Source organism: Cyclopterus lumpus, chromosome 25 (assembly GCF_009769545.1).
Source record: "Cyclopterus lumpus isolate fCycLum1 chromosome 25, fCycLum1.pri, whole genome shotgun sequence".
NCBI classification, from domain to species: Eukaryota; Metazoa; Chordata; class Actinopteri; order Perciformes; family Cyclopteridae; genus Cyclopterus; species Cyclopterus lumpus.
In genome coordinates this window covers 3,889,089-3,911,629 of record NC_046990.1, presented here as the reverse complement: position 1 = coordinate 3,911,629, position 22,541 = coordinate 3,889,089, and the positions used below count along the sequence as shown (strand labels likewise).

Below are 22,541 nucleotides of genomic sequence, written 5' to 3'. Positions count from 1 at the left end.
TTTGCTGAGTGTTTAGCTCGAAGTAACGGAGCTACAAGCCGATTGGCAGAAGCCGAGAGAAGTGAACGAGCTGGGGTGTACGGTTTGACCATGTCCTGGATGTAGACCGGACCCGATCTGTTCGCAGCACGGTACGCAAGTACCAATGTTTTGAAGCGGATGCGGGCGGCCACCGGTAACCAGTGAAGGCCGTGATGGAGCGGAGTAGTGTGGGTAAATTTCGGGAGGTTATGAGTGAATGAGTGGCGAGTGATGCTCTATAAGACTACCTACTCCTTGAGCATGGTTTGTGCATGTGTGCTCGTTAGGAGTTACAGGTCCATTTGGAGGACGACGTCAGACCGGTTGACAAAAGCAGCAGAAAGCAAAGTGTAACATTTGTATTTCAGCGGTTGGGACTGCAGCCAGGACGGATGGTTAGAACCTTGGCAGGTGTTTGTTACATCACTCTGCAGCCCTGCCAGCATGTTAAAGATGCAATCTGGGCTTTAAATAAAACAAAAGGGGACGCTCCACCAAGACAGACTTTGTTTCTTGCATTCTGGTCATTTTTCAGGAAAGAAAATAGCAAAATAATACAAGACACTGCAACAGATTTATTTTTAAACTTTAAATACTTTTAATACAGAATTATTCTCAATTTGTGTGATTCTCTGTCATGAATAATATATAGTTTGTATTCATTCCTTGCCTCATCTTTTTGGCCCCTGCTTGAGTATTACCTTTTCTTAGTACTCTCTATTTCTCCCTCTGCCTCACACTCACTGTTGTGCGAGTAGCTGTCTCTTCATTATTTATTTTGTACTTTTATTTAGCCGGGACAATCTCATTGAGATTTTGAATCTCTTTAACAAAGGTCATGGCCAAAGTGACAGCGTATAAGTTTCACCACTTAACAACACAAATAACAGACTTAAAACTAAAAAAGAAAAAGAAACCTGCAAAAGAAAACAAATAGCAAATCATAGTTTTATTGTTGTCCAGGTGTAAACAGTGGGGCTTATGATACAGGGAAGAAGAGTCATTAATCAGGAGAGGGCAATGAGCCTTCATTTAGATATTTATTCATATATATATATATATATATATATATATATATATATATATATTTATAAATGCAATATAACATAAGGCTAAGTGACAGTGCACATGGTGCTTTTGAGCTAAATGCTGATCTCATGCTAATATGCATCACAATAAACACTGCGAACGTGCTGATGTACGGCATACATGTTCACCATGTTCACCATAGCATGTTAACAAGCTCAAACAGCAAATGGTGTTTGGACGTAAATCATTTTGGCCCTATGACTGTGTATGTAACATGTTACCAGGGAGTAGATGTAGAGAGTTAAACTCTAGAGACCGTCAATATCTGTAGCCAATTTCATGGCAATCCATCTATTAAATGTCAAGATATTTCAGCAGACATTTCTACCCCTAGAGCCGGGCCTTTTCCATCTATTGGTCAAAACTGTTCAATTATATACAATATGTGAATGTTCCTGTAACTTATAGGGCAGGAAAACATAGGGATTGGGACCTTAAAACTCGGGAAAATCATGTATCAGTCTGTTTCCCTTTTAGCCTCTGATCCCTTATCATCACCTTATACATTTTTACATGTGCTCTTTTTAATCATAAACTGAAATTCTTGAACAATCCTCCCAAAGGTTCAATCTTTCTTTCACAGAGTAATAAGCCACGAGCACTCTGCTACACAGAAACCTTGCTCAACGTTTTTATTTTTTTGTGGACCAACTGAGTTGAAAATTAATGGACCCTCCCAGCCTGGCACATGAAAGCCTTTTCAGAACACCCCCACCCCCTCTCATCTTCTGGGGCAAAACTACGACAGCAGGGATAATTAGTGAATTGTATTTTTGAAAATATAGGTCTGCATGGTAATGAGGGCATACAGCCGAACAAAAAAAACCTTCAATTCAGCTCAAACTGCTCGAGAGACGCAAAGAAGACGAATGGCTTCGAGGCAGATATTGAGAAAAAAAGAATGTATTACCATGGATTAAAAACAGATCGCAGGCACACACTGTTGAATCTCCACAGGGCCGTGACATCTGCAGGAATGGAATAACAGAACACAGCAATTTATTAAAGGAAGACCACAGAGAACAACGATACACATGTTTAGAGCCGTGACAAAGAATTTCCAGTACTTATTAACCTCCTGAATGTTTTCCCAATTTATCGATGAATCGATCAGTCCAGATCTAATTTTAGAAACACCCATCATAATTTCCCTGTAAGCACATGCTGTTAATCTAACATGACATGAATCTTTAAAAACATATCATCAGTAATCTCTTAAAGTTGCTTGTCCCTGTAGTTTTCATCAAACAAACAAGAGGAAATAGTACATTTGTTGTGGATTATTTTCCCGATGGATCAATCCACATTTCGCCAGGTCACTGAATATCACATGTTAAAATGAAGGGTGGTGCTGGACATGAAAGCATATTAAAGACATAATGGAGGCAACATCTCAGAGAACAACAAAGAGGCCGTAAAATGTTCCCTAGAGACTAGAGAGGGACAGATGAGTGATGTGTCGTCCTGTGGGCTGAAGCCAGTTTAAATTGGCTGCTCTCCTAGCTCTGGATTAGACCTGGGCTTAATACCTTTACACTAAAAGGCCTGACCCTTCCCTCTGAGGGCAATCTGCTGCAGCAAAACACCAGGCGTTAATCCACAGCAACAACAACAACAACAACAATATATCTGGCTGAAGCTCGGCGGGGCAGATCACACCACGCCAGGCTTGCTCATCCACGCTCCATGTCAACATTTTATAGTCCATTTTGGATGCCTGAGCGCTGATTAAATCAGCGTATGAAAAAGACGAGTAGCCAGACAAATGGTTGCAGCTTCTATTCCTGGCAGCCATCTTTGTTTGGGCCAAAGAAGAAGAAGAAGCTTGCTAAATGATTTTGAGGTCTGTAACAGCAGCAGGACAGAAGGGACTACCAATAAGACAAATTACTTGACAGAGATAGAATGAACAACCTTTTTGATGTTAGATTATTTGTTTACAAAGTATTGTATTGAGAGTCTATGCTCTCTGTGCCAAGTGTAGGACGACAGGAAGTGTCTATAATCAACCCATTGGCTATAATTTCCAAGAAAATAACATTCTACTGTGAAATAATTCACCTTTTTCTATCAATATGAGCCAACACCATCAAAGATATATGCATATGTTGGCAATGCTTGTGTTTGTAGCGCCCAGTTTAAACTCTAAGTCTTTATCGTGGTGTCTGTATATATATATATATATATATATATATATATATATATATATATATATATATATATATATATACACATAAATGTTATTGTTTAAGAACTTTATTATGGTCTGGATCAGTCTCAGCTTTGTGCAGATCATCCAATCAGGATCTGTGTTTTTACTTTGATCTTACTGGCTCATAGTTGGACTCTGTGTGCTGTCCAGCAGGGACACCTTCTACAGAGGGGGAGGAACAAAGATCAGACTTAAACGGGGAATCAAGGCAATCAAACTGATATTGCATGCTGCTTTGCTTTATCTTGCATCGATTTCACCTTCACCTTGCATTTGTTGGGAGGGTGAATGTTTTTTTTTAGGGCTTTTTAGGCCCCAGTAGATGCTGTGCTGAAGGCCAAATGAACTCCCAAAGCAAGGATGTAATGAGATGTTTTGATAATTCTTTGTATTTCCTGATGTTCGTGACCATTTTAATGTAAATTTCGACAAAGGAAAAAACAGTTTGCGTTAAAGCAGCAACCGCGGAGATGAGATGCGCTTGCTGCTTCGAGGCAACTGTGCAGAAAGCATTGCTGGAGATATCATCACACAGGCAGCTGCTGTATGTGTGTCATAATGCACGTACCATTCAATCCTCGGAATCAGCAGGAGCTGCTCCAAGATCAGTTTGTCTGTCTGAGAGCAGGATTTCTCTAAAACCTTTTGAGCAGCTCTCCGTGAAATCTGGCAGTTGACAGTTTGGTCTCGAGCCAATGACCAATTGATTAGATTTTTTACAGTGATTTGTGTCTGGGATTTTGTTGTGTAGCTGCGAAAGTAAAGAGGGCTTTGGTTTAAATTCCGGAGGGGATGTTTTTCAGCATCAATAGAGTTAATTAATCCTAAATAGAAGAAATAAGTGTTTTGGGTGCAACAGTGAGCAGGATACTCAGCAGTCAGGTTGTGATATCGCTGCTGCTCTTCCGTCTTGAGGCCACTTGTGCCCTGAGTGGAGGATGCGTTATATTCCTCCAATGGGACCAAAGACTGACCAATCATATCCTCCTCCTGGCGGCAGCCCACTGTCTCCACAGTCTCTCTGCCTTTCAAGTCTCGACACACGGGTTTGTACAACTAGAGATGCACACTCTCCAACGGTCTCTCCTCGAAGATGCAGAATGAAGAAAGAAAGGTTGAGATGTTTTTTACACCTCTGCACTCTTGGCCCATGTCAGGAGATAGAAGTGGAATGCTGGTCAGCTCTCTGGACCCCCAGTACCCGCCATGTCTCTTTCATTCTTCAGAAAAGAACCCATACAGCCCATTTGGAGCATCCTGAAGACATAAAGCATACTAATGCTTTTAAGAAATGGTTACATTTAAGCAAATAAGGGTGGAGACACCGCGGGCGCCTTTAAATAACCAGCATGGATTCCAAAATGATGCAGTTATCCATAAGATTGGGGAAAATATTTAACACATATTGGTAATACAGTTTGAATTGGTTTAAATGCATTTTGTGACATTTTCATTACAAATGAAGCACATTATTTTGACATTATCCTCCAATTAGAGTCAGATTTAGTCGGATTTAGCGAGTCATGCTGATTGCGGTGTGCTGTGATTTAATGCCGGTCCGTGCGGCTCGCTCTCGTCTCTGTCCGGACACGGTTTCTGTTCCGCTTATAGGCTGTCTGAGAAGTTACAGGTTAAATTCCCACAACAGCTACTGGAGCTGTTGGTGGGATGTCGACCCGCTCTTTATCCGTGAAGTGTGAACGCTGCGACCGCTTTTCCTGCAGGCCTGATCCTGTTCAATGTGACTGGTGGTTTTTTATTACAAAATGCCGCAGACACTTGGTGTTCCCAGCTCCACATTTCACTAGTACAACTCCATACATCACCTGAAATGTCACCTTTAGTGGTCTTTACATTATGGCTACATTATGCAAAATCATTTTGAAATTCAAAAGTCATCAAGTGCCCTTAAGAAATAGTTTCGTTCTTTCAGACCAGAAATTTCTGCATGATCAATATTTATTCTGGGCTCACATACATTAAAGCATGAGGATGACTTAGACACTCACCTAGATCAGTGTAACTATCTGATATTGATAATTGATATGCTTTTGCTCTTTTACGTTTCAATTTAAAACTCACGTGAACATTATTTACCTGATAGTTACTTTTTCAGGACAAAGTTGTTAGTGTGTGTGTGCAAACTGTGTCGAAGCTGTGTGTGTGCGTCACTGTCACACTGACAAGCCGCTGCTGATCAGCTTGGACTGACAGGAGGGAAACTGTTTGTGAGCAGAGATGTTGCTTCATATGCAGCACTTCAGTTCAATTCCAAATGTATTCGATAGTAACTTTGTTTGTAGAGGACAAACAATGTTGCACAATGTAACGTGAGCCCCATCGGATTATATTTAGAAGCACTTAATGCAAAATGTTCATGGGAAATCAGTATACTTTATCTGGTCGCTGGTCTGTATTCATGCACCATCCCCGATAAATTTAATTTCAATGCGATTTGTTGTGATATGGGAATGGGTGAAATTATACAAATCAAGAACATAAATTAGTTTTTCAAGTGTAAAAACTTCTACCTTCACTCTTATCTTAAAACACTCACATTCTGCTTTTTAACTACCTCAAACAGCTCCCGCCTCACATTCACATGAGGCTGTTTTCCATATTCAGGCGCTGAAAGGTCGCAAATCTCCACCACAAAGGGTTGAACTGAGGAACCTAAGCCGTGTGTTTGTGTGTGAATGCATTGGGTTGAGGACATGTTGATAGGAGGAAGGTGTGAGGATGAGGGCTATTATCAAAGTGTGAACAGGGAAACTGTGATTGGCCACTCAGCCGCCCCCCCATTGACCCCCATTATAGCTGCATTAACTGGAGGATTAGATTGCCATCAGAGAGTGAAAACACATGCAGCTGCAAATGCACCCATGAGGCATTGAAAGACCTCAAATAATGATAAAGTCATCTGAAGCAGTGTTTTGCCTCCAGAACTTTGAAACTTTCGAATATAATATAACTTTCTGTGATAAGAAGTGGCAAGACAAAATGACTTGTTTAATGTAGGGAATAGGGTTGCAAAGGGGCGGAAAGTTTCCGGTAAATTTCCGGAAAGTTTCCACGGGAATTTTGAAAAAAAAAAGTTTATTTGCAAAAGCATATAACAGGAAACTTAAATGTAGTTGAGAACAAGACTATGCACGCCTAGCTCAGCTGGACCCTGAATGCAGCTGGTTGGGAACATTGTCTGCCAGAAACATAAACGTAAACATAAAACGTTCTGTGTTTTTTGAACGTCTTTGTCGTCAGTGTTGCGTCTGAACGTTTCAGCCCTATGCCTGGCAAGTGTGACAGCGCCGAGTTGCGTAGAGGCCAAGAGCGGTATTGCAGACAGATAGAGATTTCAATTATAGCTCGCAACATATTGAAAAAAATAACTGAACTAGTTCATTTTTTGGAGCTGTGAACTTAGTTCAACATTTTGAATTATGAACTATGAACTGAACTAGTTCATTTTAAAATATGTGAACTATGAACTGAACTAGTTCATGTAGAAAGTGAACTTTCGTCATTACCTAGAATATTGATTACTTGGTAAACTGAAGCCATGTTCATTTCAATACCAAGTTTATTTGTATACAGTAGACTAACTTTGTACAGCAGTGAGGAGGACGTTGATGAGGTCCAGGAAGAAAGCATTTAGACCTGAAAGGATTCAGGGAAAAAATTGGGTTGGGGGGTGGTGATCATAGGGAATACACCTTTTTTATTCAACGTTCATGTTTTTGTTATTCGATGAAAGAATAAAGTTCAACTCACAAAATGTCAAAAAAGTCAAAAATTTCATTTTTAAAAGTTGTATTATAAATGTTTGCATGCATGTCTGCTTATGACAAGGTAAATACAGTTAAATTACCCTAAAATGTCCAGTTTATTCCCGTTAATTCCCGTATATTCCCGTATATTACCGTTAATTCCTGTGGAAAGTTTCCAACTTTGAATATTCCCGGAATTTTGCAACCCTGGTAGGGAACTATGAAAACTGAAGAGGAAAGATTAATCCTGTTTCTGAGAGCTGCAGGTTCTCCAGCAGAAACAGCTTGTCAGATGCAAACCAGCGTGTTGTCTTACCATAACCATAACCATACTGAGAGGTACCTAGACATGGCTCCAGAAATGATTAGTCATGCATTCGACACAATAGATGAATGGTTAGAAAAGTCCTTTGTCTGTCGACATTGATTCAAATGTTTTCTCATTATGTTGATGAAAAAACAAAAGAATATGTAACTTGCATTTTTTCAAAATGTATTTGCAGTTGAAAATTAGCAGATGAACTTTGTTTCCAGGGAGCAGACTTGAATGTTGTGTCCCGCTTCAGAAATAGAAACACAAATCCACTTCTGGCTGTAAACGAACACAAAGAGAACACCTTCTCTTGTCTCTCTCTCAGTTGGTATTATTCATGTGGACCACATCATTTACATATCAAGCACTGATTGGCCTCCTTGTGCATCAGTCCTCCATAGCACGCGACTGACATCCTGCTGCTTCTTGCCCCTTTGCAGTTGCATGTGTGGAAGGTTTTGGAAAATAAATGTATTATTATTTCTAAACATCAATGAAACAATCTTCATATCTCAGGACGTTGGAACAGGGTTCGTGGTGTTATCTCGAGAAGCATCCGCTTGAATCTCGCTTCACATTGACAAGCTGCGTCGGTGGAAAACACAAATCCACACAGTTTCATCTGTGCAAATCATTTTACGATCCTAACGTCACGAGCAACAATGACTTATTTCACAAAGAGTGCATTGCATGAACAACAGCAGAATCTTTTTTGATCTTTTAAAAAGAGCTGAGAAATAAATCAGCTTCTAATACAGGACACTAATGATCACTTTTTAAAATAGTTTGAAGAGTAAATACCGGTGGTAAAAAAACAATGTTATGTTGAAATGTCACCACGGTTGAATGACTTCACATCACCACTATTAAGTTTTAAAAAAAGCAAAATAATTCAAGCATTTTATGTCAGAAAACAGAACGTCAGAATATCTAAAGCTTGTGTTAACCACCGAACTTATTTCAGGCATCTAACCCACTGAATAAAATATTGACTTTTGAGTCAAGGGAACTGAAGGTGCAAAATGCTGTCTCATTTCCTGGTTTCAGAACTCCTTCCTGCAGCACTCAATAACACTCTACATATATTTTATGGTAAGCTTCACAAAGTTCCCTTCTCAGAAGAGACCTGCATTATGACTGAGAGCAACAACAGTCTTTTCCACACTGAACTGGTTGAATGTGAGTAGGTTTGCCTGTGAGTGAACCCCGCCTTCGCCCAATGCTGGCTGGCATCGGCTCCAGCGCCCCCAAATAGGATAAGTGGTTTGGATAATGGAAAGGTCAAATATTAATTGTCACACACAGCTCAATGCCTGTTAAAACAGCTGTTACTTCCCTTGCCTGTAGGTGGCGGCACAGGTTCCCGGGGTTCAACCTGTTAAACTTCAAAGACACGGCACGCGTTAAATACAATTCTATATTATAGGTTATGGGAACATTGGCTCATTCTTTGCTCTCTGCTATGTTCAGTTAAATGAGATGAATTCTGGACTCAAGAGAGTCAGTCAGACAGAAAGGTCATAAAAAGAAATACTGATTTATCCCTCAAAAAGAGAGATAAAGACTGACAGGAGGGAACGGATCGAGAGACGAAAACCGAGAGGGATGGAGAAACATGGATAGTGGGCGTACATGTGATTAGAACAACACATGCAGAGGACCAAAAAGATGGTGAGAGAGGATGACAATGATAACGAAGGGGGAGAAACAGTAAGAAGAGCAATAGGGAGACCGAAAACAAGACACAGGGGTGGAATGAAAGAAAGCCACAGAAACCAAAAGGCCAAGAGTAAAGAAAAGACAGATTCAGCAGCGATGGAAGGAGAGACAGAAAAGAGAGGTAGAAGGAGGCAGAGATGGAGAAGCAGGACAAGCAAAAAAAAGATGGAGACAGACAGAGACAGACGAATTGAAACAGACGATTCGCAATGAGCCCATGTCTGCACCACTCCTCCTCCTCCCATTCTGCCCCCCCCATCTTATCCCATCCCTCCATTTTGTCGTCCTCCTCTGTCTGATGCCGTTCCAACACCTCGGGGCTTCAGCCTCACATCCACCATCCAGCCCGCTAAAGCTCCTCTGCTGCTGCAGCGGCGTAATCGCCCACCAAGAACAAATATAATCAACCCAAAATAAAGAGAAAACCAAAACAAAGACGGTCGCGGTGGAGCTTCCTCTGGTGTGGCTGAACGTGCCTCAAACAGCTGGTTAGAACCCTGGAGAAACACAAATGTATTAATACTATAAGTTCTGCTTTAACCCACAATTTGGGGGATTTATTCCTCAGTGTATATTGCTGTTCAATTATTTCTTAAATGCTTTTTAATGACTCGAAACCAGTGCAATCAGGGTTGAGATGATACATTTCCTCCTGTATTGTCTGAGCTACCATTTTGCAGACTACTTTCTCGGTTGCTTCCTGTGACACAAGCGTTTGGCTGAATCCAAAGGTCCGGTCTTCCCCCTCGGGTAGAATCTTGGATTTAAAGGCTGGGACTGTGTTTGATAATAACTAGTTCATACAGCGTGTCATCTGACCTCACTGTCGGGCCAAAGGGTTTATACGGTGTAGCGAAAAGAGAAAGATGACTTAATAATCGCTCACCGCACACACCTTTCGGCAATAGAAATTGTTAAAGAAAGAAAGAAAGAAAGAAAAAGGCAGCTTGAGAGAGAACTTTAAACCCAGTCTACTTTCTCGCCTCCACACACCTGGCTAATCATGGATTGTGTGTCTGAAAGTCACAGAAAGTGTTGAGCCCTCCCATACAGTTCCGACCTCTAGAGGGTTTAAGATCAGTTGGAGCAAAGTGGTGCCTTAACTGGTGCCATTCAAGGAAGAATGTGATTGACGAGCAAGTCATGTTGAACTACTTTATATTCTTTCTTTAATATTGGAATAACCATAGCAGCCTTCAGTTCTTGTGGAAATGCCCCTGGCTATGGTGGGTATGATAGGATGGTTCAAACAAACAATGGACTTTTACCCAAGAGACCGTTGTTTGGGTGAGTGAGAATGTGTTGGAGTGACCAAGGCCCAGGAAACGTGCCTTGGATGTTCTAAGAACTTGCCTTCAGGTTAATGTGGACAACTCAAGTTTGAAGCGTGTGCTCACTCTAACCCCTGAAGACTTGAAGTGCCGACAGAAAGCACCTCAGAGGCGTCACAGTCCTGGAGTCTATGAGGCCTCAGTCAGTTAACTACTGGCTCCGTTTGATCTGGAAGAACAGTGCCATCGGTTTGGCATTTTCACAAGATTTACCTCCATATGTTGCAGCTCATGTAAATTAGAGGATACACAGCCTTTAGAGGCTAGTAGTCTTGTCACGACTGGTCTAATTTATATTCTATATATTTAAAAATAGACTCTGTGAATTAGTTGTCATGCCAAAGAGCACCCGTATATCACATCGTGTCCAACTAGCTCACTTCTTTGATATCATATTTGAAAACCTTTGTGTCCTAAAACAATAATTGCACCTTAATTTGTGAAGTTTATCAAGATTAACATGGTTTCAAAAAAGTAGTCCAAATACAGTAGAGAAGGAAATGTGCAGAAAACAAAGCCAAAACGTAAGAGACAAAATTGATGATCTTAAGGTGTATTTTCCTGCAGATGTTGGAATCCGACAGAAAGGAATACTGAAGGTCAATGAAGCCAGCAGAGTCTCCTTGTACGAAACAGCAGTGGAGATTATACTGTTCTGAATGACTGATTAGCAGAATATTAGACCAAACGCTTGATAATCTTTCCGCAAACTCAGCTGCTAATGTGACCTGCACGTACAAACAGTCTGAGCAAACGTGTCTCTGGAAGAAGGAAAGCCGCTCATCGTCTGTCGTACCCTCATACCCAACCTGAAGACCTGAAATGTGTTTAGCAGCTCCAACGGTGCCCTCGTTTGTAATGGATGTGGGAAAAATTACTCTCTGCTCAAGTTCAGTCAACTCTGAGAGATAATTCATCATTCTGTCCCAGCAAAAAAACAAACGGGCATCTGCAGATAGCTGATAGAAAATGCTGCTCTTGGCATCATTAGCGTGAGACTAATATATGCAAATGATTATGCACCTACTGAATAAGTCCAATACAGCCTGATAGTAAGGCGAGCTCGTCATGTTTACTGCTGCCCCCTTGAACGACACAAAGTGCATTTACACTTACAGCAAGAGAGAGGGGATCACATGCTCCAAACGGTCTGCTTGCCATAATAAAACACACCCCTACTCAGCAACAAGGTGTCCACTTGTGGCGGAGAGTCTGCCGCTGCCTCGGGTCAACAGGTTGACCGATCAGCCAGTCGGTTGACCCTCTGAACAGCATGACAAACAGTCTGCCAGAGGGCACAGAAGACCATCATCCAGATAGTCAGATCCACAGGGTGTTTCAACCAGGAGCTGCTCTGTGTTTAAATAATGCATTGATGTGCTGGTTGACAGTGTGGTTTCAGGCCCCAATGACACAATGAATATGATCCACGAAGGCTGGTTTGAGTAATAAATACAAATTGTTTGGACGGACATGGAAGTAAACTGCAACATGACTGGTTGGCGGAGGCGCATTCTAGTGCACGAGTACTATTTTCTTAGCCAGTCACTGAATCAACCAGTAAAGCTCAAAAGCAGCCAGTGTAGCAAGCGCTCGACCAGTGGGCCATCCAGTTGGTCAGTCAGTCAGTCAGTTGTGGCAACAACATAGTGAGATTATCTGAAGCATGTGGTGTATGTGTTTACACCTCTTTCTCTCTCTCTTTCTCTGTCAGTCTGCGTTTTCCTCCCTCGCTCGCCCCTCCATCTCCGCCCCAGTGCCTCTCTGTCTGCATCTCTCTGCCTCCTGCAGTCTGACTCACTCACTCACTCCCCTTCTCCTCAGAGTGTGCGAATGTGTTCACTAAACGTCTGGACTCTCAACAGTTCCACACAGCTAAAAAGCATCAGCTTGTGACTCATGAATTCATTGATCTGCTGATTCATTCATTAAATTCTCCAAAGGTGTTACAACCAGCAGCAGCCTTTAAAGGAGACATCTGGTATATTTCTCTTATTGTCAACAAATCCCATGGAGCTCCATTAAAAACACATAACTGAGACACACCGTTGAACTGGGTGACATGTTAGCATAAATATGAAATATTTGTGAGGCGTTTCTAAAGATTTACTTCAGTCAGTGGGAACCAAACCCTTGGAACTATAATGTCAACTGGTGCTTTCAAGGATCACGTCTAGGAAATCCAGCGTGATGATGTAATGAACCTTTGAAAGATGTGGGTGTTTTGTGGATTCACACCAAGGAAGGAGAGTCTAACGAAAGGTGCTAGTCTTTATTGGACATGTCGGATCCAATACTTTTAGAGCTTGACCCGTAATAGTGACAAAAACTCGCTCAAGATTCTGTCATTCTGTTTTTAATTGTATCACTAAGTCAATTTTATGGCTGTGCCATACCAAATCCCTTGAGTGAACCTTCAACCCATCAATCGCCATGTTGCTAAAATAACGTGCCAGACCTGGATGAGACGGTCAAACAGAAAAAACAATGTTAAATATCTAATCAAATAAGACCGTCCATCTGTGGTTTTGAAGCACCAGCTGATAAAAGTTAAGCGTCAAACTCTGAACAAAATAAATATTATTGCTGCTGTGTGGTGCACATTTTGCAACCCCTTGAGCCATGTAATTTCAAAAAAGTAACAGTAGGAGTGTGTGTGTGTCCCAGCAGACCACACAGGTGTGAATTCTGCAAGTGTGACTGACTAGGAAACATAAAAATAGATTCTCTATTTGGTTACACTTCATTCCCCATGCAAAGCACAGTCTAGACTCGACTAATTGAGTGTCTATGGTGTTGATTCAGGCTATTAACCATCTGCGCTTCTTCCTCTCACATCCCTCTTTTCTCTGCAGGAGTTTGGAGGACAAGTAGGATGCTGAGTATCTTTCCTCCTCATCACTGTTCTCCACCCTGCTCTCCATGACCTGAGAGCGCCACCACAGCGGGAGGAACGAAAAAGCGGAAAGAGAGAGGAAGAGGCGGGCATAAGGCCAGGGAAGGAAGGAAAAGAGCACACTTTTTATTTAGTCGTTGTTTGTTTTCCCTTTCCGAAATGGCGGCGACGGAGGCCAGCGCGGCGCCGGTGGTCCAGGAAGACGGGAAAACCCCGGAGAGCAAGCCGGCGGAGGCCGAGCAGCAGGCTGGAGACGCCAACGCAAAGTCAGAGACTGTCAACAGTGAGGTTATCGATAAAGATGGCACCGCCGTCAACAGCGAGGTTGTTGATGACAAAGAGACAGTGAATAACGACACAGCGGCGGTGACAGGAGCCGAGGGGGGAGAAGCAGCACCGGGCGAGGAGGCGGCTCCTCCTCAGAGTTCGGAAAGCGCCTCCTCTGCTGAGCCCAAGACCTCATTCTTGGACTCCTTCCTCAACAAGAGCGGCCTTGGGAAGGTGATGGGAGGAAGGAAGAAGAAGGAGCAGAGCACAGCCACTGGAGGAGTGGAGGAGAATGCCACTGAAGGAGGGGAGAAAGAGGGAGAGAAAGGAGGCGAGGAGGGTGCAGCAACCGAGGGCGGAGCAGAGGGAGGTGCAGAAGGAGATGCAGCGATAGAGAAAGCTCCAGAAAATGAAGAGAAGGAGGAGGAGAAGAAAGCAGACAAGGGAAAACCTGCAGAGGCTAAGTCCACGGTTCGAGATTTAATTAGGAATCCGGTGGCGAGGATCTTCTCCCATCGCAGCACCGAGAAGAAGGACGGCGCCGCCGCAGAACCCCAGAAACAAGTAAAGGTGCGATCCAAGTCCCTGGACCGGCTGGAAGATCCTGAAGCACTTAACGCCACTGCAGACTCCACCATAGAGGAGGGTGGGGCAGCAGGAGGAGCAGAGGGAGGTGCAGAGGGAGTCGCAGAGGGAGAACAGAAAGCATCGTCCTCCTCGGCAGCCACCAAGCACATGAAACGCTGGCACTCCTTCAAGAAGCTCATGGCTCAGAAGGCTCACAAGAAGAGCGGAGGAGGAGGAGTAGAAGACGTTAAGGAGGATGGAGCTGAAGGCGGAGAAGGAGGCGGAGACTCCTCCACGCTGGACTCCAAGGAGTCGGGGCAGAAGAGGTGGAAGCTGAAACGCTCCTGGACCTTCCAGGGCCTGAAGAGGGACACATCCATGGTTGGCATCAGCGGTAAGGCCAAGGGTTCCGACAAAGACTCTGCTGACAACGCAAAGCCAGAGGAGGCTGTAGCGACGGGAGGAGAGGAGGGAGGAGAGGAGGCTAAAGCAGAGGGAGGAGCAGAGGAGGTTAAGACGGAGGGAGGGGAGGAAAAGGTCGAGGGTGGGGAGGAGGAGAAGGCAGCAACGGCGGGAGGTGTGACGGTGACGCAACACGCCAATGAGATCTGGACCTCCTTCAAGAAGCGCGTCATCCCCAAGTCCAAGCGCGCCAACACGGAGTGCGCCCCTAGTGGGGAGGAGGATGCAACTACAGCTGCTGCCACAGGTTAGATGACACACACAACAACAAAACAACACAGCATCTGATTGGACCGTCGTAAGCAGTTTAAAAATAACATATTTCCCCTCTTAACGTCTCAGATTTCCTTCAAACAACTGTTTGAGGTCCAACAAGGTCCACAGATCAGAGGAAAGTGTAGCAAAACTTTACACCATCAATCATCTTGTGGCCCCTCAAGATCTATCTTGTGACCAAATTAAATATTCAACATCTGATGTGAAATTCTAGTCACACTGTAGCTTCAGTCAACAGTAATGACTACATTTAGCTGCCTCTCTACTCTCTGGCTGCAGAAAGAAAATGGGACAACAATACAGAACCCTGGACATTGAGCTAAAAGTAGAGTAAATAGTGGACTTGTATTCATCATTTGGTCACAATCTTCATCCATACCAATTCAATAACAGGTAACAGGTGGTGACTGGATGTGTCAGTATATCTAGATTTATTTATTTCCCACTAGGGGCCAAACATGAATTAAGGCAGGCTTAAATTTAGTTACAGGTTCATTATGCTTGTGAAAATCATAAACTCAACTATCAATTAATTCATGTTAATCCTTTGTGATCGATCATTCAGCCACATTTTCAGAGGTAATCAATGCATCTCTCACTAGCCATAAGGAAGCTTTAAGCCTGAACTCTCGTCTTGCCTGCAGGTGAGGATGGAGCAGCAGAGGAAGGCAAAGACGGCAAGTCAGCCAAGGCCAAGCGCTCACATTTTGGCCGTGCAGTTTCCCTGAAGAACTTCATCCTTCGAAAGGGCAAGTCCACTAGTGTGGACATGGGTGAGGGCGCCAAGGAGGAGGAGGAGGAGGCGGCCGGGGAGGGAGCAGAGGGAGAAGAGGCCATGGAGGAAGCGGCTGCGGATGCGGAAGTTGACACAGCGGCCAAGGAGACCAATGACAAAGATGCAGCGGAGGAGGAGAAGAAGACACCGGCAGTGGAGAACGGAGGGGAGGCGGCAAAGGAGGTGGAGAAGACGCCCGTTGAAGCTCCCGTAACCAATGGGGAGAACGGCTGCTCCAACGGCACGGGGGAAGAGAACGCCGAAAACAATCACCAGGAGGAGGAGAAGATGGGGAGCAGCCCCGTGAAGAAGAGCAAAGAGGTGGGAGGAGCGAAAGAGGAGAACAACGCCAAGATCATCAATGTTGTGAGCAGCGGTGAGTTAGAGCACGCCGACCGGGACGCTGATGAGACACAAAACATCAGCAGCAGCAAAGAAGGAGATACTAACAACAGACAACAACAACAAGCGCCAGCACTAACAAACGGTAGCAGTAAACAAACTAAAACCAGCCGTCCAGAACCTGAGCTAGCACTAGCCGTTAGCAGGGAGGAGGAGGAGGGGGAGTCTCCACACAACGGAGGTTGTCACGATGGTGCAGAGTCATGTGACCAGGGTGAGAGGGAGGGGGAGGAGGAGGAGGAAGAGATGAGGAAGAGGGATCTTTGCGATGCAGCGGTGGCCATTGTTCAGAACGTGATGTCAGCTGCAGCTGACCAATTAGAGAGGGAGCTGTGCGTCGACAACGGTCTGAATGGGTGTTACGACGCCGACATTTGATACCAAAAACATGCACAATTATGCACAGGGTAACTCATGTATGTTGTAAATTGTAAATTGTGCAAAATGTATACACATTGCACAGGCAAGGACACACGTGCAAACACGTGCTTACCTTTTCAACTTTTTGGGAAACACACTTATACGCTTTTCCCCCCAAGAGTTAAGATAATGAAATCAATATCCATCAAATGTCTGTGGTTAAATAGAAGAGCTGGAGCAGGATGTGGTAAACAGAGACTGGAAGCCGGGTATCAGCTTCCTTTGGCTCTGTCCAAAGTAAAAATAAAAATACACCTGCCAACATCCAACAAGCTCATCAAAGGTCTTCTACAGTTGCTAAAACCTTTCCCAGGAAATAGGAACCTTTTGAGGAACTTGTTGCGTTTCAACCGCAGGTCGAGGGCCTATATTATCTTCTGGGGACCTTTTCTTTCTCTCGGCTTCCAGAATCATTTGAAAAAAGACAGACAGAAAAATAGAAATAGACTGTATGTCGGTGCTGGAAATGGGAGGTTATTTCATCTTTATTTCTTGTGATCGGTTACATTCTAAAGCTCAAATTAGAACTATCAAATACTCAAACAATGATTTTATGTGGCGACAGACACATTACATTCAACATGCATTAGTACATGCAGCAGGCACACTGAACTTCAGGCCGCAGAGTGTGTTTGACCCTGCGACGAGAGGTTGTTTGCCTAATATTTGCAGGCCTGACATCCACTGTGGAAACTCAGACAGCCTGGGGTAACCTGTTTGTTCCTTGAATTGTAGTCCCAGGATTGTAATTACCTGGAATGTCTTGGTGGAAACTAGGCTTAGGGATGTTGGTAGGTGTATTTCTTTAGTTTGGACTACCTGGGCTAGCTGATTCCCCCTGCGTCTAGCCTTTGTGCTAAGATAGGCTAACCACGTCCTGACTCCAGCTCCATACTTAATACACAAGATTAAAATTGAAAAAGCGAATTTCCTAAAATTATGAATTATATATATATATTTGAGCCACACATGAAATCGTAGTTATTCAATAAGTGTTTGTTCACCTGTAAATACCCAGTGTGCGTTTGATAGACGAGAGAGTTGGAAGGAGAGCGAAGCATTCCCTTTGACTTTGATGACGGCTAGTTTCATTATCATTTGTGCAGATTCGCAGTGCAGATTCGCAGGGCAGCTGTGGTTAGAGGCTGACTGTTCATGAACTTATGTGCATTTATGTTTCACTGCGACATGACACACTGTCACAGTGCAAGCGAACTACAGCCCCCACCAAACCAGTCATTTCAGAGCAGAAACGTGTGCAATTTGTACAGTTTTCTTTGGCAATTTGTGTCTTTCTCAGACACTTTTCCAGCAGAGCGTTGCTTCTCTTTGTACCGTTTTACACATTCCCACCTGGGAGCCAAAGCTTGAAAGCTGCTGGCCACTGAGCACGAGGAGGTGAAATGCCTGTGAACCAGAAGGTGCTCTATTCCGTCCATTATTTATCGGTCCCAGCCTCCTTCTCCATTCAAGTGCAGTGTGGGGCTCTTTGTCCAGCAACCCACCTTGTTTGATCCTATGCAGCCCGCAGATGTTTGTGGAGAGCACCGTATCTCCTGCTGCAGCTGCCATTTACTAGAAGCCTCTTTGAAGCTCAAACTCTTTTAACTGGTATCTAACTCCATTTAACACCTCGCGTTTGGCTCTGAACTCTAATTGATCTGTGATATTGGGCTGTATGAATTCAGTTGAATAGCCGACTCTCACCAAATGGGGCATCTATGCCGTGACTATTCTAAGTAATTTTGCTTGCAATAAGAACGCCTTGTAGTCTGTACTGACTGCAACATAAATGCATCCGCGTAACTGCATTCTCAACAGACCGATTATGCTGGAGGGGTCAAACAAACATAGGACTTTCAACCAGGAAACTGACAGTAGATCAGTTTCAAGTTACCTTAGTGACGTGTTTTCCTTACTAATATTGTTTTGTTGCCTAAAGATGGCCGCAACCGTTTCACTGTAACGACGTAGCATTAAGTGATTGGCTAAACACCGTTTCACAACGTTAACCGTGGAAAGTTTAATGGACATGCAAAAAAAAAAAAATTGCATAATGACACGCAGAAGGATCAGTAAATGACAGGCTATTTATAAGCCTTACCGAGAGATGGGGTTGGTTTCAGATGTATTTTTCTTAAATGTAATTATATAGACCTCAACTGTAACTGAGCCTTCCCCGTCATGTGGGGTGCTAGCTTTGGGAAGATCTTTCCATTTACAATTTCCAAGCGTCATCGGGATACTCGGGATACAATTGCACGATTGTAGAGTTAGTTGTTTGATGGTTAAAAATACTGTGTGATTACAATTTAGCACTATTGAGTTAGTTTTTCTCAAACAACGGACTTTGGCTGATGTAAAGCAGACATTTATTTGTATTTTTCAGGCACATTTGCAGCACCATGTTATATATTGGTCAAAGTCCCAAACTAATTTCTTTACATGTATATGTACATATACAAATATTCTTCCACAGTATGTCAGAAAGTGTTGCTTATTGGCCCATGCACTATCCATTTCGGATGGAAATGATGACATTGATTTTTGTAGATTTGATTTTCCTCTCTATGTAATCAAGACTTCCACCCAACAGAAACAGTCTGACTGTGAACTGTGGCTAACCCATTTCAGTTACTATACAATATTATAATTGGACTGGTCAAGTTTTCTTTCTTTCTTGTAGTCTTCCATGCTAACGCTGAATGAGCCCAGGCTGCATAAGTACTACCAAAAATTATAATTGTCTCAGGAAATATTTTGCAAGATAAACAAGCTGACAATTTCACTACAAATGCTTAAACTGAGGGAAAATGTTGGCATTACACGTTTTTGCAAACCATGGATACATCAGTGTTGGAGTCAAGAGCACCTAAACCAAGACCAAATAATGACCAAGACAAGAGTGCATGAGACTGAGTCCAGACCTGATCGGTGTGACTGTGAGATTAGAAAAAAGATCAGTTTGTGTTAAAATAATAATGCAACACCTTAACTTAACAATTTAACATAACAATGTAATGTAACAGTGTAACTTGGATAAATCAAAAACATCAACCCTTGATGGCTTTCCTTTGCAGAGTAATGTAAAGACATTTCGTTGCACAATGTTGCGTAGCACAGCCTGATGTAGCATTACGTTACATCGCACAACATACATAAATCAACGGTAAATAAAAGGTGTAATATCAACTTTTACTTTTGTTTTTCACGTAACATAAACAGTAGTCTCCAGTATTTTTTTTATACTTTTGTATGTTTATTTACGATAGTTAGATTGTTATGGTTGTTTCCATTGCATTGTTAGCTTATTATTTTAATCCTAACCATGGCCATTTCTCTAACCTCCATCAAGAAGTTTTGTTTCCCAAACCAAACCAATTGTTTCACAGCGTTAACCACATGGCATTGTGCGTTTCTGTAAGCACGAACAAATCCCATGGTTCGCAGAAATGTGCAATACAAAAGTCGACTGAGTTGGTGATTATGTTTATGTTTTAGTACAAATGATGCTCAGCATCCATGCTTTTAAATTAGTACAATCATCAACTTACAAAAAATGGAAGCTGCAAGACTCCTTATTAGTAGGCTAGAGTAGGTTCATTTAACAACTTTGCCATTTCAATGGAAGAATCTTGAGGAAGACAGAAACAACTCATCATTGATCATAAAAGCCACTGCAGTTGATAAACGTGAAAACCATTTGTGTGACCTTTTGTAGCCTTTAAGGGTTAAAACCACCAAAAGGTTCATTTCAGACTCTCAACCTTTGTGTTTTGGCCTCCCTCCTCAGTCCCCCAGCTGATAGGCAGCTGGCTGCTAGCTCTAACTAGCTGTAGCTTAGGTAGTTAGCTCTCTGTTTACTGTGGAAACGAAAAGCTGGTTTAGCAGACATCAATGGAGTTGAGTCCATCAACGGATTAGTGGACAAAATCAAAGTGTCACGGAGCCTCTTCAACAAGCCAGATTAACTAGCCTTCTCTCTGACAGACAGACTGTCTACCTGTTGGTTATAATGCAATGATGATGATGATGATCCTCCACTTTTCATGAAACTGTTTATTGTTGTTGTTTGCTTTGTGTACGTCCTTAACAAAGAAATAACTAACCCAACACTAGACCAACATCTGTACTAAACCACTAAACACACATACAACATATAACCCCTTTTATATGACTGTTTATTATTATTATCCCTTTTTCAAGACCTATTTTTTAATACATTTTTCAATTTCTTCTGTTATCATTTACCAGACAAAAAGGCGGGAAACGTGTGAGGCCACACAAAGAGGATTAGAACTGCCCGGGATTCGCTGAGCAAGGAGCTCTGAGCCCCCCCAACCCCCACTCCTCCTCCTCCTTCCTTCCCCTCCTCCTCCTCTCTCCCTTCATCTCTCCTCCTTCCTCCCAAATAAATGGAGTAATCACGTGTTAACAGAACACCATGGTGAGAAAGAGAGAGAGAGAGATTGAGAGAATGATAAAGATGCAATTCATGTAGATGACAAGTGAAATTAATAATTACTCAGAAAGCAATAATTCAAGCCCTTCTTTTTATCCCTCCATCCATCCATCCATTCATCCCCTCCGTCCAATACATGCAAACATACACACAAACATGTGAATCCAGTGTTTTTATTCTTTTCTTTGCTTGTCTGTGAGATTTTATATTGTCTACGAGAGAAAAGAAAAAAGCAGAAATGTAAAAAAAGAAAAAAATCGAGACACCCCCCCTCCCCCACCTATTTCCCCCCCATTGCCCTATTTTCCAACTCTTCAAGCTACTTAACTCTGCTCTCTGTCTCTACCGACTCCTGATTGGTGGATTTAAAGAAGAAAAAAAAGAAAAAAAGAAGACTGTTAGTTTTGTATTGACGGCCATTTTGGTTTGTAGTCCCCCGTCAAACCCCTCTTCGCCCCCCTTTCCCCATCTGCCCCAGTAGATATTCGACAGTACAGCAGGACCATGTTGCTACAGTATATAAACTGCCCTAAAGACTGCCACTTCCCAACCAACACTGCAATGTCTTCAGCTCTGTGTTCAATGTTTTTAGACTGTTAAATTGTGTACATGAATAAAAAAAACACCATCAAATATTAAAGTCAAAATGTTTTCTTTTCCTGTTTGGTTTGAATTCTCTTTATTCTTTGTTTTATTTTTTTTAAACACATCTTCTCACTTACCGCAGTCTGGCGATATGCTGTACTTAAAAAAAGATAATAATAATGATGATGTTTTGTTGGTCAAAGTTTTCACATGTCCGCTAGCAAATTGTCAAGAAAAAAAAATAGTACAATAAAGACTAAAATCTAACAACTAAACTGCAAGTCATTGTGAGGTTTCTATTTTTATCGGGATAATGGAAGTGTTGTGTGAGAGTGTTGTGTGCGGACGGGCGAGTTTGAGGGACAGGGCAGAGCGAGGGATGTTCATAATCTGTGTATTGATAATCTCATCCTTTTACGTAATAGGCGGAATAATACAAGAGTTCTTTGTATTAAAGTAGATCTGCATGTATTATCTGAGCGCAGGCTGCTGCTGTTTCATGTAGACAGGCGTGGGCGTCCATATGCCAGCACACTACCCCTTGGCTTACACTGTGTTTATAATGGCTCACATTCAGATAAAACTCAATTAGGACACTGGGACCTTTCACCTTTAATTTGCACATGTTTTAGTATGTTTAATTGATAATTACCATTGAAATTTAAGTTATTGTAGTTGATAATAAAGAATATGCAACCAAGGTTAAACAATGTCAAGCTACAACCATGTTCTCTGTGTGGCCAAACGTATGTGAACCGCCTTGACGAAAGGCTGCTCTTCATGGTTTGATCAAGGCCCCTTTGTTCCAATGAAAGAAAACAATTGTGTTGCAGCATGAAGACGTATTTAAGAGTAGACCATTGATCTACCATTCTTTGATCAGGACATCCAAAGGGTCACCAGAAAAATCTGAAGGGTCGCAAGAGGGTAGCAAGATAAAAATGTATATTTAGGTTTTGAAAGGTGTTGAAGAGCCA

The 22,541-nt window shown here is 42.6% G+C and overlaps 1 protein-coding gene across 1 annotated transcript in view; it reads left to right on the top strand.

The window, feature by feature from the left end:
* Nucleotides 1-21,836, top strand: part of si:ch211-137a8.4 (uncharacterized transmembrane protein DDB_G0289901) — a 30,527-nt gene extending 8,691 nt beyond the window's left edge. Inside the window, exons 2-4 of the mRNA XM_034529158.1 lie at nucleotides 13,308-14,891; nucleotides 15,565-16,071; nucleotides 20,772-21,836. Coding sequence (XP_034385049.1) covers nucleotides 13,508-14,891; nucleotides 15,565-16,071; nucleotides 20,772-20,794 — 1,914 coding nt within the window. The 5' untranslated portion in view covers nucleotides 13,308-13,507 and the 3' untranslated portion in view covers nucleotides 20,795-21,836. The remainder of the gene's footprint in view (nucleotides 1-13,307; nucleotides 14,892-15,564; nucleotides 16,072-20,771) is intronic.
* The last annotated feature ends 705 nt before the right edge of the window (nucleotides 21,837-22,541 follow it).